The following is a 20,220-nucleotide window of genomic DNA, read 5'->3' as shown; positions in this document are numbered from 1 at the left end:
ACAGGAAGTTATAAGACTGAGGACTGCGCTATGGGCGTGGCCTAATATCCTAATGAGAAAGACTGGGGACTGCGCTATGGCCGTGGCCTAATATCCTAATGAGAAAGACTGAGGACTGCGCTATGGGCGTGGCCTAATATCCTAATGAGAAAGACTGAGGACTGCGCTATGGGCGTGGCCTAATATCCAAATGAGAAAGACTGAGGACTGCGCTATGGGCGTGGCCTAATATCCTAATGAGAAAGACTGAGGACTGCGCTATGGGCGTGGCCTAATATCCAAATGAGAAAGACTGAGGACTGCGCTATGGGCGTGGCCTAATATCCTAATAATAAAGACTGAGGACTGCGCTATGGGCGTGGCCTAATATCCTAATAATAAAGACTGAGGACTGCGCTATGGGCGTGGCCTAATATCCTAATGAGAAAGACTGAGGACTGTGCTATGGGCGTGGCCTAATATCCTAATGAGAAAGACTGAGGACTGCGCTATGGGCGTGGCCTAATATCCTAATGAGAAAGACTGAGGACTGTGCTATGGGCGTGGCCTAATATCCTAATGAGAAAGACTGAGGACTGCGCTATGGGCGTGGCCTAATATCCTAATGAGAAAGACTGAGGACTGTGCTATGGGCGTGGCCTAATATCCTAATGAGAAAGACTGAGGACTGCGCTATGCATGCAAGGTTACTGTGGTGCGTAAAGCGAGTTACCCCTCCCACTTCTGCTAGTTTTACTGAGATGTCTTGTCCCGTGCGAATTGGCCAATTAATATTACAGACGTCCTGAGGTAAAATTGCATTACTCCACGTCCCCACGTACAACTAATCCCGTCCGAATGGGGCTTATGACTCGTTATGTATGCTTTGTACCGTATGTCACGCTATAACGTTCCTGTATGTTTTAGCTATACGCTTATAAATCAGTTAAAGGTTTGTACCCGTTGTCTCTGCACCGTGTCCTGATGCTGCTGGCTGCGAGTGGACCGGGCCTGACTGAGCCAGTCCAGTACGCTGGGGCTTTGAGTCAAGGCTGAGTCAGGCTCAGTCTCCTCCTGCTCCATTAAAGATCCCTGAGGAGGAGAAGAAAATAAAAAAGAAAACTTCCTGTTACTTAAGATTATCTTTACAGACATTCATCTAAATATCTGTGAACAGAAAGGGAACGTTATAAACATGAATACTGTAAGTGTAATACAATCTACACACCCTGCAGCTGCACTACACACACCTCGTCTGTAACTCATACATCTCTCCTTCTTAACATCATCACATCGCACTTAAACACGCAGACAGAAACAGTAGTAACTGTAGTGTGATGAACCATAACTGCTAGCCATGTGTGATATGAAGCGAGAACGCCAGCATTTGAATGAATGTAAAGAAAACATTCCCCACATCCATACACCACCTACACCGGCTTGAGCCGCTGACACGAGGCAGACTCAGTTGATTAATTTATACCAAAGCAGTCTTCTTTAATTGTGTCCTCTCTGCCTTATGATTGGACATCTCGCGGTTTCTGAGATGCTTTTTATCTCAGTATTTGTACATAAACACCACAGGCTTCGTGTTAGCTCGAGGCAGTCTGGTTGTTCTCCTGTTACGTCCATCATCGGCGAGGCGTATTTGTTTTTCATGTCAACGCTGTGAGATTATTGGATGTGAATCATTCGATCTAAATCATTTGCCTACGTGGATCCAATGAGAAAGCTGGGTCCAGTTTGTTAAAATTTTACATCGCAATTCCTGGTCTAGGGGGGGCACGGTGGCTTAGCGGTTAGCACGTTCGCCTCACACCTCCAGGGTCGGGGGTTCGATTCCCGCCTCCGCCTTGTGTGTGTGGAGTTTGCATGTTCTCCCCGTGCCTCGGGGGTTTCCTCCGGGTACTCCGGTTTCCTCCCCCGGTCCAAAGACATGCATGGTAGGTTGATTGGCATCTCTGGAAAATTGTCCGTAGTGTGTGTGTGTGTGTGTGTGTGTGTGTGAGTGAATGAGAGTGTGTGTGTGCCCTGTGATGGGTTGGCACTCCATCCAGGGTGTATCCTGCCTCGATGCCCGATGACGCCTGAGATAGGCACAGGCATCCCGTGACCCGAGAAGTTCGGATAAGCGATATAAAATAAATGAGTGAGAGGGAGAATTTCTGGTCTACTAAAAAGCTCCAACTCTGGAACCCCTGAGAAACTCCAAAGCTTTACATTTTGTCAAATTTGGGCTGAAACAACAAGACGTTTCAGAATGACGCAGAAACACAGTGGGACGATTTCTGTTCCAGACACACACGAGGACCGAGGACAGTTTAACTAAACCTTCGGCTGATGAAAAGAGGAAACGACTTGCACGGGGACGCTCTGTGTTAGCAGGATTTAACTGTAAGGAAATAAAACAATGAGGATGTTGAAGATCTTAATGAAGAAGCAGGTTATTACAGCGCAGCAGTGATACTTTGGGCTCCTCAGTGTCTTGCTGCTGCTTCCATGCTAAAATTGATTATATGTAGTGTTTTAAACATATTCCTCTATGACATTTAGGTCATTTTTGGAACAAGCTTGTTTCTGATAGAACCTGGGTTTGTATTGAGGATGCGAGGCGGTCCAGTCGTGGCCGAGCAGAGCCAAGCAAAAAATCACAAAAAAAAACTATTTTTAACCATGAGTTTGGCTCTTGACATTAAATCTAGGCGTTTCCATTAGCCAAGTATTTTATACCATCCATCCATCCATCCATCCATCCATCCATCCATCCATCCATCCATCTTCTGCTGCTTATCTGGGGCCGGGTTGCGGGGGCAGCAGTCTAAGCAGGGATGCCCAGACTTCCCTCTCCCTAGACACTTCCTCCTCCATCTCTTCCGGGAGAATACCGAGGCGTTCCCAGGCCAGCCGAGAGACATAGTCCCTCCAGCGTGTCCTAGGTCTTCCCCGGGGCCTCCTCCCGGTTGGACATGCCCGGAACACCTCCTATTTTATACACTAGTTCAAAATAAAAGTTGTCATGCTAACCCTGTGCTACTGTTTTGTGACACCTAGGCTAAAAACAAACAAACAAAAAAATGTGTATTTACTATATCAATATGTTTTGAAAAAACAAAAAAAACAATCGTGTTTGATTTGAAGGAGTCTCCAGTGTCAGAGTCAATGTTAAAGCTGTACCTGGAGAAAAGATGTGTTTACACTGAATACTTGTTCAGATGCAGCCCACCATCACGTCTCACCTGGATGTGTGTGTGTTTGTCCTGTAGGATGCGCTGCAGCTCCAGAAGACTGGCTTTAAGGCTGTGCAGTTTGAGCGTGAGCTGCTCGGCGTCTCCACGTGTGCCGGCTTTCCCCTCCAGCAGGAGGCTCTCGCTGTGTACCGAAAGCTCGGACAGACACAGCACCTTCTGCTCGATCTCCATCAACATGTTCTGTACATAAAAGTCAATTGTAGCATCTCTCAAACACCCGCTGGTGTACAGCAAAACGGCCAAAGTAACAAATACAACTAAACTAACTTCCAGAGAAGTGTTTAATTAGCTGGTTAAAATGTGTTATTACATCATAAAATATAAGAGCCAATCAGATTTCGGCATGCGACCGAAGGTATCGTGTCTAATTTGCATATTCAAAGAATACAGTATGTAGGACTGGAATCATACAGATAGAACACAGACAGGGCGATAAATTAAGTCTCAATATGTTTTTCATCAGCATGTTTTTTTCTTAAACAACACATTTTAATCTGTTTACATTTTAATCAGGCTGAGATTAGACTTAAATGTGTTAACTACGACGACACCACTACGTTTCTAATCATCTTGATCAACAGGCATTTTTAAAAAAAAGTTTAAAGCAATTTAAATGAATATCGTCCAGGTACGAAATATTGTTGTGAGGCTTTTAGTGAAACCGTCTGTGTGTGAGCGGAAAAAAAAAAAAAAGTAAAGGAGAGAATGGCACCCATCAGGAGGACACACCTGTCTCCAGTGGGTGTGGTTTGGGAGTGTGAGAGAAGCTCCTCCCCTCGACTGGCCACAGACAAAAGTGATAGACTAGAAGACTAAAAATCAGAAAATAAATAATTGACCACGAATTAAAACCCAAACGTAGTTTATAATCGATCCTGTTCAGGATGTTTTGTCAAATGATGTAAGATTAGGGGAAGTCGTGGCCTAATGGTTAGAGAGTTTGACTCCTAACCCTAAGGTTGTGGGTTCGAGTCTCGGGCCGGTGATACCACGACTAAGGTGTCCTTGTGCAATGCACCGAATCAACCCCTCACATGTCACACGTTCTGCTCACCTGACAGTCGATCAGCTGCTCCTCCATGTCCATGTCCTCTGGATGCGGCTGGAGGGCGGAGTTAAGCGTCGCTCGCGTGCTGAGCAACCAATGATCGAGCTCCTCTGCCTCGCTATGGTAACGCTGCAGGGCTTGTTCCTGTCTCTGTTCCTCCAGCTGTTCGTTCAGACATTCCTGTACACCAGACTCACAGTCACTCCCAAATACTCCGACTTATCAGCAGCTTTCTGCTACGAGTTACGATAAAAAATCTTCGAAGTGAAATAAAAATAAAACCGAGTTTATATTTTAGCCGCACGGCTTTCAATCCTGAATAAATTATTGCTGAGTTAAATCGATTATAAAATTTTTTTAACACTTACAAAAGAGAAAAATAAAGCAAATCTGTGCTTATTAAAATCCCAGAAAAGCATAATGTGTCTGTGATCATCAGCATTCAATCATTCATTCATTTTCTACCGCTTATTCTCGGGTCACGGGGAGCCTGTGCCTATCTCATCGGGCATCGAGGCAGGATACACCCTGGACGGAGTGCCAACCCATCACAGGGCACACACACACTCTCATTCACTCACACACTCACACACTACGGACAATTTTCCAGAGATGCCAATCAACCTACCATGCATGTCTTTGGACCGGGGGAGGAAACCGGAGTACCCGGAGGAAACCCCCGAGTCACGGGGAGAACATGCAAACTCCATACACACAAGGTGGAGGCGGGAATCGAATCCCCAACCCTGGAGGTGTGAGGCGAACGTGCTAACCGCTAAGCCACCGTGCCCCCCCTCATCAGCATGAAGAGGTTAATTAAACTGTATATTATAAGCCGTAAGTAGATGTTTTATTGTGATACGAGTTTAACCTAATTTTAATCATTATATTATATTATATTATATTTATTTATTTAATTTCTGTTTCTATACGTCTGCAAAGCTTTGAGACGACTTGGATTGTTAAAAGCGCTATGCAAATAAACTGAATTGAATTTAAATACGATTTGTTATATAATATAATTTAACAGGGGATCTACAGTATAATTAGTCATTTTCTGTGTCATCATTGTACAGGAAATAACAACAGGTCTACATGGGCTACTGAACGACGCTAGTCACATAGAGATGAGAGGAAATCCATCCAGATCATTAATCCAATTACAAATCTGACTGAAAGTGGTCATTCTGTCACATGTGGCCCTGACAGACAAACTGGTGGTCGAACGCAGTGGTCCCCAACCCCGGTCCGTGGGCCAAATGGTACCGGGCCGCCCAAGGAACATTAAACTATTTCCATTTTATTTACTGTGGTGTATTTCTCTCGGGTTTGTGTGACTTTCCATGGACGAGAGGTTAACCGGGAGCTGAGAGACGTCACCTAAAGCCGCACCGATACCGCGCATGCGCAAAATATCATGATATCGGGCCGGGTTTAGGTGACGTCTGGAGCTGAGCGGCTGCGAGCGGCAGTGGTGTTGTAGCTTTGGTGGAGAGAGAAGGTGTGTATCGCTCTTCTCTCTGTTCACCGGTACTTTGTCATGTTTAACAGTGCTTGGTGTACGTGTATATTGTGTTTGCTCAAATTTAACCCACAAATTAGCAAAAATGAGCACGAAACAGACGTCGTTAGAAAGTTAGAAACTCTGCCGGTGTTCTGGATTAAAGTCATGGCGGAATACCCTGAGATTGTCACCACAGCACTTACATCCCTATCGCCATTTCTGACATGCTATCTGTGTGAAGCGGGGATTTCTGCAGTGACGGCAACCGAAACTAAACAACGGAATAAACTGGACATAAGCAACACACTTCGGGTGTCATTGTCTCCTATTACCCCAGATGGAACCGTCTCGTTGTAAAGAAACAAGCTCAGGGTTCTCATTGATTTAGCGTTGTAGTGAGTTAAAAAGACATGTTTAAATACAATTAAATTAAAATTATTAATTTTTAATAATTTTATTAAATATTTTATTAAAAATTTTTGATCAAACATTGACCGGTCCGCGGCGAAATAAAGGTTGGGGACCACTGGTCTAACGTAAGCAAAAAGTAAACAAATAGACATAAACAAGAAAAGAACAATGAAGGAAATATATGTGGACGAAGTTATGGGTTAGAGAGAAAGGGATGGACTTTCTCTTAAGGGTTCACTCAGTAAATTAAAGGGCTTAACTTTTACTTATCTTGCAGAAAACTTTACAATAATGTCTCACCTCCAGGAGCTGGCGCTTGCCCGAGGCCTTCATACGGATGGTGGCCATGCGTTCCCCCAGCACAGTGAGGGTAGAGTGCAGTGCCAGCTGGTCACCGGCGTCCTGCTCAGGGCTCTCCTCATCCCGCTGGAGCTCCTCGGAGAAACACGTCTGCAGAGCGCTGATCTCATCCTGTAGCATCAGGATTTCATCCATCAAAGCCTGGAACACAGAAAACAACATCAGAGATAGTGTTTTTATTTATCTGCTATATTTACTTCCTATTTATCGATCGATCGTTTCGGTTCTGGATCTCGGGGTTACTTAGTCGCTGCATTCCTGATCTTGTAATTGGGTCGAACAGAGTTACGTTCATTTATGGCTGATCGGTTGCTAGAAAAATGGACAGAAGGAGATGGTTCCATGGTGCTCCAAGTAAAGTACAAAGAATGACGTGTCATTATGACATTCAGTATATAAATGATTAGAGATTATGGATTTTATGTCATTATGACATCTATAGATTTTGGTATGAGTCGTTATGACCATACGACCAAGTACCAGTTATGTGTCATGTTGACATGCGGTATATAAATTATGAGTCAGTTTAGCGTATGAAAGCACCGGTTATGTCATTATGATATCAATAAGATGATATTATGTGCCACTATGAGGCATAATCTCTTCTATAGGTTGTCAGTGTGACAGTATATACAAGCGTCATGACGACCTATATAAGCATTTGTCAGTGAGTCATATATAAACATGTAAGTCTATACTGTATAAGTATCATTACTTCATGTCATTATAATATACAGTACAGTAGAAATGTTATAAGTGATTCTTTTCTATAAAAGCGTCAGTTGTGTCATTTTCATATCTGTAATGGTGTGTAGATACTATGAGCCATCATGACCTCGTAAGTCATTATGAATAGTACTATATAAGTATAAATTGTCACTTGACATACATGAGTGTATACAAGTATCGGTTTTGTGTCATTACGACATACAGAATATATACGTTATGAGTAATTGTGCCACATAAGCATCAACTATAACAACCCCATGTAGATGTTTTTTTTTCCACCGCATAAATGATCTGAACCTTTTGCTAATGTGACTCTTGCTCTCTGCTTCCCTCACCTGGTGAGCTGCCATCTGGCTCTCGGGACTCTTTCCAGGTTCTAGCCCTTCACTGAGTGAAGCCTCAATGGACTCCATCTTGGTGGAGATGGACTGTAAAGACTCCTGGTAATGCTGCTGCCTCTCCAGAGCCTCATACAGACTCTTCTGTTTCTCGCTGATCTACAGGATGGGAAACAGTACACGAGCCGTTAGGAGTGCGCCGCAAAGCGATAACATTGTTATGTAAGCCGATAAGAATGGATAATTATTTACCACGTTCTTCAGCGTTTCCCACGAGCGCTGTAAGTCGTCCAGATTAGCCGTGGCAGCCGATTCCATGGACTGGTCATACAGTTCCTGTAGAGGAGCGCGACTTAACGGGGACTTTCCTGGAACCTGAGGAAAAGATGGTGTCAAATCAAGTCAAGAGTCAAGAAGCTTTTATTGTCTTTACAACCATATATAGCTGTTACAGTACAGTACACAGTGTAATGAGACGACGTTTCTGCAGGATCGTGGTGTTAAGTGAAACAAACACAGGGCTAAGGACATGTAAGTAGTCTTAGCCACATAAAGTGCAACTGTGTAACCTGGTGCAAACAGTGCAGGACAAGACAAACAAGACAGTGCAGGACAAGACAAACAAGACAGTGCAGGACAAGACAAACAAGACAGTGCAGGACAAGACAAACAAGACAGTGCAGGACGAAAGACAGTGCAGACATAAAGTTACAAGACAATACACAAAAGACAATAAACAGTAACAGAAACGACCAACCGGCGTATATACTGTATGTTCAAACAATATTTGGTGCAGTAACATTAAAATAAACACAGTTTCTTAGCAGCAGGTCCTTTGGATAATATATTGTTGTGCAAAAAACAGCAGATGACCGATATATCGTATAGTATGTGCGTAATGGCTGAGATTTTGTACAATATGTGCAAAAACAGCTGAAATGTTGGACAGTATGTGCAAAAACAGCAGAAAAGTGTACAGAACAGTGTGTGTGTGTTTTGTGAGGGTCTGTGCAGTCCGTACAGACGATGTGTGTGTGTACTGTATGTTGTGCTCGGTATAGATGTAGACCTATATGTGAAATATTACAGTAGAAGATTACATTTAACATCATTACAGGAAAAAATAAAAAAAACACAGCAGAAGCTGGTTACAGGTCAACTGAAGCTGCATGAGAAAAGGATTTAAAAAAAAAAGATTAATTATCTATTAACGATGTTGTAATTCTGAAGTCGGATTAACGGACTCTTTTCTTTGTCGCGTTCAGGGAAACGCTTCCGATCCCTGAAAGCAAACACGGAGAGGATGAGGGGAAGCTTCTTCCCGCAGGCCATCCGGATCTTAAACAAGGAGACACCCAGGATCCAGGACTGGACCTCTCTCTCTCCCCTTCCCTACTGTTCTATGCACCCCCCCCCCCCCCTTTTTTTCCATGGACACTTTAATTCTGGACTGTCACTGTCACTTTAACTCTGGACTTGCACAGCACATTGCCACTTTATACACTATTTACACACCTATAATTCACCTGGACATTCTAAGGACACTTTAACTCTGGACTCGCACAGCACAGTGACACTTTATACACTTTATACACTATTTACACACCTATAATTCACCTGGACATTCTAAGGACACTTTAACTCTGGACTCGCACAGCACAGTGACACTTTATACACTTTATACACTATTTACACACCTATAATTCACCTGGACATTCTAAGGACACTTTAACTCTGGACTCGCACAGCACACTGACACTTTATACACTTTATACACTATTTACACACCTATAATTCACCTGGACATTCTAAGGACACTTTCACTCTGGACTCGCACAGCACAGTGACACTTTATACACTATTTACACACCATACATTACGCACCTGGTCACTTTAAGGACGATCTTTAAAAACCATACACATTTAATGTATATGTATATTTATGTATACGTATATACGTTCTTTCATATTCTCCACATATTTCATATTTTTATATAGTTTTTATATATAGTTTTTCTTATATAGTTTATACTTTCTAATTATCCATCTATCCATCCATCCATCCATCTTCTACCGGGCCGGGTCGCGGGGGCAGCAGTCTAAGCAGGGATGCCCAGACTTCCCTCTCCCCAGACACTTCTTCCAGCTCTTCCAGGGGAATACCGAGGCGTTCCCAGGCCAGCCGAGAGACATAGTCCCTCCAGCGTGTCCTAGGTCTTCCCCGGGGCCTCCTCCCGGTTGGACATGCCAGGACATGTTGGACTTCGCCTTGTGGCTCAGCTCTTTCTTCACCACAACAGATTTTTTGCTTTTTTATACTTTTTTTTTTTTTTTTTGATATTCTTTATTCTTATACCGGATACAGTTGCCTAAAGCATCTCACTGCATATCGTACCCTGTATGTATGTGTATGTGACAAATAAGATTTGATTTGATTTTGATTTGATTTCATTAGCCGTAGCTAAGCCAGATGTAAATGTAAATAAAATGACGTACACCGATCATGCAGTTTACACGTGAACGACTGACAGTGAACGATCATTAATGTGTTCAGAATTTTAAGTGTGGGCCCTCATTTTTCTCTTTGGTTAATGAAGGTGTTGATTATTGGACTTATTTGTTTTATTATCTCAATTTATATCAATTAACACACTACCGCTAGTGCTGGTGTTCTTATTAATTGACGCTGGAGTTCATTTACGTTTGGTGTACAACATGAACGAGCTGTTTCTTATGTACAAACAAATGACAGTGACTATATGATTTATCCTATAAATAATCTAAAGGTGAACAGTATATTCATATAGCAGGAATATGTAAATGTTATAAGCTGCCATGAAGGTGGCGTCATACTTCAAAAGCATCTTTCCACGTGTGTAAGTATTCATTACACTTCTGTGATTTCAGACACAATCGCATCCGGAGCTCTAACTCGTGCTCGTTGTGCTACGTCATGATCAGTGAACTGGTTTTGCTGCATATTAGTTTGAGCTATGTGGCATTATTACATGTATTAATTGTATCGAGTCATTATGACCCATGACTTATTATTATTACATACCAAGTACAGGTTAAGTGTCACTATGATTTATGTTTATCATGTTATGTGATGTTGTCATATATAAAATTAAAAGTTGTGTCATTTTGACGCCCTGTGATTGTTATGTGCCGTTATGACATTCATATGAATGTGTCACTAGTCATCATGACATATATTAGTACAGGTTGCTTGATTATGTGTCATTATGACTACATATATAACTATCAGTTACGTGTTAGGTCATTAGGACCTCATTTGTGTCATTATGATATGTAACGATAACATACAGTATAAATTATGAGTAATAAAGTCATTATGATATATTTATCAGAAATATATGTTATGTGTCATTACGTTACAGCATCTGGCAGACCCCCATCTCCAGAGCAGCTTGGTGGACCTAGGATTTGACCTCGCAACCATCTGATAAGTTGTCCAACACCTTAACCACTAGGCTACCACCTCCCCATATGGGATTATGTGTCATTATGGCATGAAGAATATATCATTTGTGTGTCATCACGACATACAGAATAAAAAAAAAAATCAGTAATGACATCCAGTCATTATGACAAACAGGATATAAGTATCAATAAGGTGTCGCTGTACGACAAACACTATATGACGCTATACTGCATACGTTACAATTATCTGTAATTATGTTATACAGAATATGATTATTTTGTTATTATGGTTTCGGACGGTTTGTGTAAAAGGACGCCATGTTTCTTTGAAATATAGAAAGTCAGCAATCCTTTAAAGCGTCTCTACATTTGTGGAATGTTCCATCAGAGAAGAAGCTCAGCGTTGTTCAAATATCACTTGTGAGGGCACCAATAATTTTGGAACACTGGAAGTTGACATGGTTAAGGTGAGTGAGAGTCAGTAAGGTGATCAGGGGATGATGAAGGGGTTGGTACCTGGTTAAGGGAGATGTCGGTGTTAGGCCCGGGTGAGGGAGATCTGCAGGCTGGAGGGGAGGAGACCTCGCTGTTGGTGCCCTCCTCACCCGACTCCTCCGTTACGGGAGACAGGAGAGTGTGACATCTACCTGCAGTCATCTACCCCGTCACACAAGAGCAAGGAGAGGAAAAGAAAGAGGGATTCGTGATTTGTGAGTTAATTCCCGAATCGGTGACAGAAGCTGAAGCTGCAGATGAAAGGAAGTAAGCAGGAAAAGTACAGTGTTTATTTAAAGCACAGAGGATGTGACTAAGCTTTTTTACAGACACTGGATCATTCTGAAAAAATCCACCTACACACCGCACCGGTGTAGTCTTACACTCTCATACACACCGCAAGATTTTAACAGCTTGACCGTATGCTATGCTACGGAGCTCAGCGTCACGTAAATGTATACAGATTTGTCTGCACTACGACATCTTTGCACACTTACAGACCGGCTCTGCATATGAGAAAAAGGTCGTGTGATAAACCACAAAGATTTCTCATTAAATGTAGCAGAGTAAAATATTTCGCATAGGTTTATCTGATGTGCTGCGAATGAGCCGAAACCAACACAGCTTTATGAAACAAGCTACTTTCTGATCTATTCTGTGTGCTGGTAGACTGCGAAACGTATGTCATGTGTGACATCCACCTGGGACAACTGTTTCCTGCTTGTTGCCCACAAATAATGGCAGAATAATGGCTTCAAACAGGGTAAAAACAGGTGCAAACACCCAGACACACACACACACACACACACACACACACACACACACACACACACACACACACACACACACACACACACATCTGGGTTAAACTGCTTCTGCCTTGAGCTGTCAGACTAAAATTAGATCCTCTTTGCTAACAATGTCTACTGTTCAAGCAGTCATCTTGCTTAAACACACACACACACACACACACACACACACACACACACACACACACACACACACACACACACACACTCTCTCTCTCTCTCTCTCTCTCTCTCTCTCTCTGGGCCAGAAGGAATGTGTTGAGCAAAGAGCACAGCCGAACACTAGTTAGCTACTTTCTGGCAGTTGATGTGGAACTTTCTGCCCCAGAGTGATTCAGTGATGCAACCGCAGGGCAATCGCTCACCCGGGACGAGACTCAGAGTTTCCTGAACCACTAGAGAAAAGCAAAACCACAGCACAAGCAAGTGTACAACACAGGAAGGAGCAGGAGTGCGGCTTCACAAAGGAGCTAAGCCTATAAGACATGCAGATTTGTAAGAAGCTTAATTTCAATAGCTTAATGTGCGATATTCTTTTATTCTGTTCACAGTGCAATAGCTGTGCATCATATTTACTTCTATTTAAAGTAGATTAGTGTGCTGAAGTACCTGTGGTCCAGTCTTAAGCTCGGGTGTTGCAGGCAAATGATCTTGGTTATGCTATTTTATTTTTCATAGCCATTAACAGAAACAGGGTTATTTTAAAGTTGTGTTTACTCACATCTGACTGAAAGGCAACAACTTAACAAGAAGGCTTTAAGCTCCACTCACATAGCGTACCACTTATGGCAAATCATGTGACCACAAGGCATATAAATAAGTTTCAGTAACATGAGTTATATCATTATGATCTGTATAGGTTATATAGGTTATGTCATTATGACATGCATGATATAAAGTATCTGTCACTGTGCCATCCATAAATATATGCTACATGTCATTATGACATCCATACGTATATGCTACATGTCATTATGACATCCATAAATATATGCTACATGCCATTATGACATCCATAGGTATATGCTACATGTCATTATGACATCCATAGGTATATGCTACATGTCCTTAGGACATCCATAGTTATATGCTACATGTCATTTTGACATCCATAAATATATGCTACATGTCACTATGACATCCATAGGTATATGCTACATGTCATCAGGACATCCATAGTTATACGCTACATGTCATTATGACATCCATAGGTATATACTACATGCCATTATGACATCCATATATATATATATATATATATGCTACATGCCATTATGACATCCATAAGCACAAGGTACATGTCATAATGACATCCACATAATTAAAAGGTGTTTGTCACTGTGACATTCATAAGCATAAGGTACGTCATTATGACATCAGTAACTATAAAGTATTTGTCATTGTAACATCCACACGCATAAGGTACATGTCGTTGTGACATCCATCTCTGTGTAAGGTACGCATTATTATGACATGTCATTATGACATGTGCAAGTAAATGTTATCATTATGACATCTATAAGTTTAAGATATATATATCATTATGTCTTATATAAATACCTGTTATATGTCAGCATGGCATATCATTATGACACAGAACCCATACGTATGTTAAAGCTGCCCCGTCATGACCTACATAACTTACACATATAAGTATCAGAGCTCTCATTACTAATAAACATTTATTCCTACACTTATGAAACAGGCTTAACAGCCCTGAACTATTACAATTATAATATACAATCGTATATATTCAGAATCAAAAATCTATATCTATATCCATAAGCATGACACGAGCTCAACAACTACCGGATTCCATTTAGTCTGATTTAAATCCACTATAGATTTAATCACCATGGATTGTGACACACTGTTAGTTCTAAATAAATGAACAAACAAACAAACAAACAAATAAATAATTCCTGTCCTCTATACTGTTTATAAATCCATGGATCTAATGTTCTTGGCTAAACAAGCATGAATCCTGGTGTGTGAGTGCATCCATGAGTGTGTAAATGACTCACCATGACAACCGAGGGGTGTGTTGTGGGGTGCTTCACCATCTCCTCTTCTTCATCCTCCAGCTCCTCCAGACCATCTGAGAGCCCCCCTACTTCGCTGACAGTTAGCAGCATGGTGGCGTGCTTGGCCTTCAGTGTCAGCATCTTACACTTGGAGTTCAGGGCTGCGATCTGCTCCTGGTAGCCTTTTATCTTCTGGGCCAGCTCCTGTCACATCACGCACGACGCCACATTACATCCCGTTAGATGCCTTCTTACCTCTTAAAGAAGTCCTGATTTGAATCCGGAGCACAGTAAATCCAGCATGGAGCGAGATCTTAGGGTTCAACAACCTGAATAACCAGAGTGGAGCTAAACAGATTCATGTTTTTTTTTTCTCTCTCTCTATCTCGCTCTCTATCTCCTCTGGCTGTTTGCAGTAAGAAAAAAAAAACACCCAGAAATCCTGTGACTGCTCGATTGTGAATTCCAGGCCAATCAGAGCGTGCTCGGGGCGGGAGTTACTAAGGTCTGGATGAGAAGTCTACATGAAATCCACAGCATTGAACCAACGGGAGAAGGAAAAAAAGAAAAAAGAAAAATAGGAGGAGGAGAGAAAAGTGAGGGGGAGAAAATCTGGTGAACGAGGCAGGACTTCCTCTCCAACCAGCCACACATACACATTCACACAAAGAGGAAAAGCCGGCACAGGAAATGACTTCAGAGAGACAGAGATAGAGAGAGAGAGAGAGAGAGAGAGAGAGAGAGAGAGAGAGAGAGAGAGAGCGGGAGGGGGTGTGTGTTGAGCTGCCTGTTTGTGATTTCCTTCCTCCCTCTGCACCAATCACACACAGATTCACCACAAAGCAAGCAAGAGGGAGGAGAAGAGCTCAGATTACTGTTTCTCTTGAGGCGCACACACACACACACACACACACACACACACACACACACACACACACACACACACACACACACTGTGCCAAAGAGCTCGCTCACATGAGAGAGGATAAAAGGACAAACCGATAAGCAGAACTTCAGACGTCACACAACTGAAAATAATATACAGTGCAAAAGTTTGTGCACCCTCTATACAAATGAAAAATAATTTCTAATTCTTCAACACAAAATAATTCATCTGTATTTAATAGTCACCTACGTATATCTGATATTTTTCGAGAAAAACTTCACAGTTTATTTCGTACAATTTTTAAAGTGATTGGGGGAAAAAAACTTCAATAAATAAAATAAAATAAAAATCCAATATCAGTACAAAGGATTTGATGATAAATATCGGGTATTAATCCTTAGGGAAAGGAAGCTCCAGCTCTTTACTCTTGACGTGTACAAATAACGATCATCATTCACGTGTCAGCTGTTAGGTTTCCCCGCACATTTAGCTTGTATTGCATGTATACTTAAATAAAAGTTACTAAATTAATAATAATAATAATAATAATAATAATAATAATAATAATAATAAAAATAGAAACATTTATTTCTGTCACAAGGAAAAACTCCCTGAAATGGAAGAGGAAGAAACCTTGACTCAAAACCAGACTCAAAATCCTCAAAATATCCTGTAAATTAATTAGCTAGGATTTGACTTGTTGCCTAGCGACAGGAATTAACACTAGGATATAACCGTCTCAAATAAAACGAGCTCACAGATTAATATCAGCGGTTCATTATTGTTAGCAAGGCACAAGGATGGCACTCTTAAGGTTAACGGAGACGCCTCGTTTTGTACGAGTCAGCTGAGTATTAGCAACGGTTTAACGAGGTACAGTAGAGCCGCCTCTGAGAATTAAAACCTAACCTGTAAATATATACGATTTCATTCCTCCAGAAAAAATGTCATTGATTAAACGTTCTAAAAATGTGGGCTCACCTCATGGTGCTGTATCTGCGTCTGAAGCTCGTGGATGTTGCCAGTAGCGACGGGTCGGTCCTGAATGACACGCTGCGCTTCTTCGATCATCTTCTGAAGGTTCATCACTTCCTGTTCATACTGCTCATACTGCACCACGGCCTCCTGGGAACACGACCACAGAGATGCCTAATTACCTCCACCTCCTGAGCAGGAAGCACACTACGGCTCCTAACTCCACCCGGCCCTTTATTAGCACCACGGCTCAAGCTGTAATGAATTTTAACTGGAGGGTCAACATGATCAGATTCTCTGTATTCGTAAAATGCCTGGATGATCTACTTCTTCCTCTGAGACTCTGCAGTATGGAGACTGCGCTATTAAATGTCGTTCATCTGGTTGGACTGTACTTGGTTAACAAAACCTGAGTAAACCGTTAACATGCTGAAGAAATAATAGTTTCATGTCAAAGGTCACATGATAATGCAAATATGGTGGATGTTGTAGACTGGGATTGTGTTCATACTACACACATATACTGATTAGTGTGTACGGTTTCAGCGGTTGAGCAGTAAGTACTGAATCAAATCCGGTAGGTGTTGAATCAAATGCCGTAGGCAATTAATTGAACGTGGTAGGTGGCAAATTGAATGAAGTAGGCAACAATCTGAATGCTGAATCAAATTTTGTAGGTAGTGAATCGAATAAGGTAGGCACTGAATTGAATGCAGTAGGTGCTGAATCAAACGCGGTTGGTGCTGAATCGAACAGATTATGCGCGAAATCAAATGTTGTAGGTACTAAATTGAATGAGGTAGACACTGAAATGAATGGGGTATTTGCTGAATCAAATGTGGTAGATACGGAATAAAATGGGGTAGGTGCTGAATCAAATGTGGTAGGTGCTGAATCAAATGTGGTAGGCACTGAATCAAATGCAATAAATAGTAAATCAAATGCGGTAGGTACTGAATCAAATGTGGTAGGTGCTGAATCAAATGTGGTAGGTGCTGAATCAAATGTGGTAGATGCTGAATCAAATGTGGTAGGCACTGAATCAAATGCAATAAATAGTAAATCAAATGTGGTAGGTGCTGAATCAAATGTGGTAGGTGCTGAATCAAATGTGGTAGGCACTGAATCAAATGCAATAAATAGTAAATCAAATGTGGTAGGTACTGAATCAAATGTGGTAGGTGCTGAATCAAATGTGGTAGGTGCTGAATCAAATGCAATAAATAGTAAATCAAATGCAGTAGGTACTGAATCAAATGTGGTAGGTGCTGAATCAAATGTGGTAGGTGCTGAATCAAATGCAATAAATAGTAAATCAAATGCAGTAGGTACTGAATCAAATGTGGTAGGTGCTGAATCAAATGTGGTAGGTGCTGAATCAAATGTGGTAGGTGCTGAATCAAATGTGGTAGGTGCTGAATCAAATGCAATAAATAGTAAATCAAATGCTGTAGGTACTGAATCAAATGTGGTAGGTGCTGAATCAAATGTGGTAGGTGCTGAATCAAATGCAATAAATAGTAAATCAAATGTGGTAGGTACTGAATCGAATGTGGTAGGTGCTGAATCAAATGTGGTAGGTGCTGAATCAAATGCAATAAATAGTAAATCAAATGCGGTAGGTACTGAATCAAATGTGGTAGGTGCTGAATCAAATGTGGTAGGTGCTGAATCAAATGCAGTAAATAGTAAATCAAATGCAGTAGGTACTGAATCAAATGTGGTAGGCACCGAATCAAATGAAGGAAATACTGAATCAAATGGGGTAGGCGCTGAATCAAATACACTAGGTACTAAATCAAACAGAGTATGCACTAAACAGAATGGGGTAAATTGATGAATTGAATGAAGTAGGCACTGAATTGAATGCGGAATGTGCTGAATCAAATAGGGTAGTGAACTGCTGTAGAATCTATGCAGTGTGTGTGTGTGTGTGTGTGTGTGTGTGTGTGTGTGTGTGTGTGTGTGTGTGTGTGTGTGTGTGTGTGTGTACCTGCAGTATGTTGCACTGCTGTATGGTGGTGTGTTGGAGATGGCTACTGTCCTGCTGTAGACTCTGCGCAGTGACACACAGGGGTAACGTGACCATGGCGTCCTCGGGAAGCTGCAGCATGCTCATACACTTCTGCACAGCCTGAACCTGCACCTTAAATCCCTCCATTTCTGTCAGCAGGTGCTGCACAACAAACAGACCCTTAGTGCTTCAGTAATGTCTGCTATGATTCACACAAGCTTCAGGACTCTAATAAACCTCTCCGACATCAGCTCCTACATGTGCTGAGATTCTCACCTGTCTCTGGAGCAGCTGTTCTCTGAGGCTGAGACGAGCCAGCTCCGGCGAAGCCAGCGTCTCCTGAACTCTCTCGATAGACCTGTGGAGGCTCTTCACCTCACTCTCCAGCCTGCTCAGGTCCTGCTCAGGAAGGGTTAAAGAGCATTGTGTTCGTTTGCCTCAAGAAATACGTTAAAGTCCATCATCCTTAAGAAAGTACTACATTTTAAAATGCAAGGAGGTAAAAAGCTTCTAAATCAAAGTCAAACAAATACTAATTAATTAATTAATTAATTAATTAATTATATAAACAATCAAATAAATATAAATAATTAATTAATTTGTTTATAAATCAACACAATGCATTTCTGTTATAAAAACCCTATTAAATAAAATTATACAATAATAAGAAAAACTGATAACTGAAATGTGGCTTAGGACAAAAGGAATAACAATATTTCAATAAATAAATGAACAAACAAACAAACAAACAAACAAATAAATAACCCTAAGACAATGAAATGCTTCAGTGCAATTTAAAAAAAAAACTTTTAAGAATGTTTGTTATAGTTACAAGTATTTTTACATCGATTTTTAAACCTGCTGTAATTTCACAAATAAACTATAATTTTATTTATTTACTTTTTTTTTTAATTGAATGTAAATAATGTTTTAGATAACCATCAAAAGGATGTAAAGAAATAAGCCGAAGAGGTTTTTGTACTTTGGGTGTGAAGTTAAACCACAGACATGAAAGGGAAAAAAACAGTTTTAAATAAAACCCCGAGGTGAAGTTTGTAATTGTTAACGCTGCTTTAATACAGTGTGACGATGTGTGGAGATCATCATCAAATCCTTTAGAACAGGAAACACATTCAGGTGTTACAGGTATGTCACTGACCCACATCACCAGAGGGCTTTAATAACTCGCTCCTCTCACATGCAGAAAATGGGCCAATTATCCTGAAGGTGTCCTGAGAATAACTGTCCACATAAAGATGCTACAGAGCTACAGAGCACGAGCAAGATGGCGCTGTTTAATATGACACGTGTTCCTGTTACCTCTATCTATCTATCTATCTATCTATCTATCTATCTATCTATCTATCTATCTATCTATCTATCTATCTATCTATATATCTATCTGTCTGTCTGTCTATTATCTATCTGTCTGTCTGTCTCTCTGTCTACCTATCTATCTATCTATCTATCTATCTATCTATCTATCTATCTATCTATCTATCTATCTATCTATCTATCTGTCTGTCTGTCTGTCTGTCTGTCTGTCAGCTGAAAACAGTAGCTCCAGGCTGTCTGCATTATTTCTTTGTTTTGTTTCTTTGTTTCTTTCTTTCTTTCTCTCTTTCTTTCTTTCTCTCTTTCTTTCTTTCTTTCTCTTGACCTTAATATGACGTCATGATTTAGAAAACAGCGGTTCATGTAGATTTTGTCATTTCTTTTAATCCTCTGAGCCCTGAGAGCTAAACGTTAAACGCTGACGTGAGAAGTATAAACTTCACCACTAGAGGGCAGGAGTGTATCATAAATACATTGACTCAATATAACGTCAGCACCAAGGAGAGGTCATAGGGATCTGTTCTGAGTTATTACTGTGGTTGTGTTCACACACACACACACACACACACACACACACACACACACACACACACACACACACACACACACACACACACACAC

At 41.2% G+C, this 20,220-nt stretch overlaps 1 protein-coding gene across 4 annotated transcripts in view; it reads right to left on the bottom strand.

Annotated features, from left to right (window-relative positions):
* The window catches only part of syne1a (spectrin repeat containing, nuclear envelope 1a), a 177,455-nt gene that overhangs the window by 54,043 nt on the left and 103,192 nt on the right, over positions 1-20,220 (bottom strand). For 3 of the 4 annotated variants that reach the window (XM_047801922.1, XM_047801920.1, XM_047801921.1), the window contains 11 exons: positions 18,541-18,663; positions 18,244-18,426; positions 16,257-16,400; positions 14,390-14,593; positions 11,578-11,718; positions 7,870-7,992; positions 7,615-7,776; positions 6,491-6,691; positions 4,282-4,455; positions 3,216-3,407; positions 940-1,071 (listed from right to left, as the gene is read on the bottom strand). In XM_047801922.1, coding sequence (XP_047657878.1) covers positions 940-1,071; positions 3,216-3,407; positions 4,282-4,455; positions 6,491-6,691; positions 7,615-7,776; positions 7,870-7,992; positions 11,578-11,718; positions 14,390-14,593; positions 16,257-16,400; positions 18,244-18,426; positions 18,541-18,663 — 1,779 coding nt within the window. The remainder of the gene's footprint in view (positions 1-939; positions 1,072-3,215; positions 3,408-4,281; positions 4,456-6,490; positions 6,692-7,614; positions 7,777-7,869; positions 7,993-11,577; positions 11,719-14,389; positions 14,594-16,256; positions 16,401-18,243; positions 18,427-18,540; positions 18,664-20,220) is intronic. The other variant, XM_047801923.1, reaches the window with a different exon arrangement.

This window comes from Tachysurus fulvidraco, chromosome 16 (assembly GCF_022655615.1).
Source record: "Tachysurus fulvidraco isolate hzauxx_2018 chromosome 16, HZAU_PFXX_2.0, whole genome shotgun sequence".
Lineage (NCBI taxonomy): Eukaryota > Metazoa > Chordata > Actinopteri > Siluriformes > Bagridae > Tachysurus > Tachysurus fulvidraco.
The sequence above is the reverse complement of the archived record's forward strand: the minus strand, read 5'-3'. Positions and strand labels throughout refer to the sequence as shown.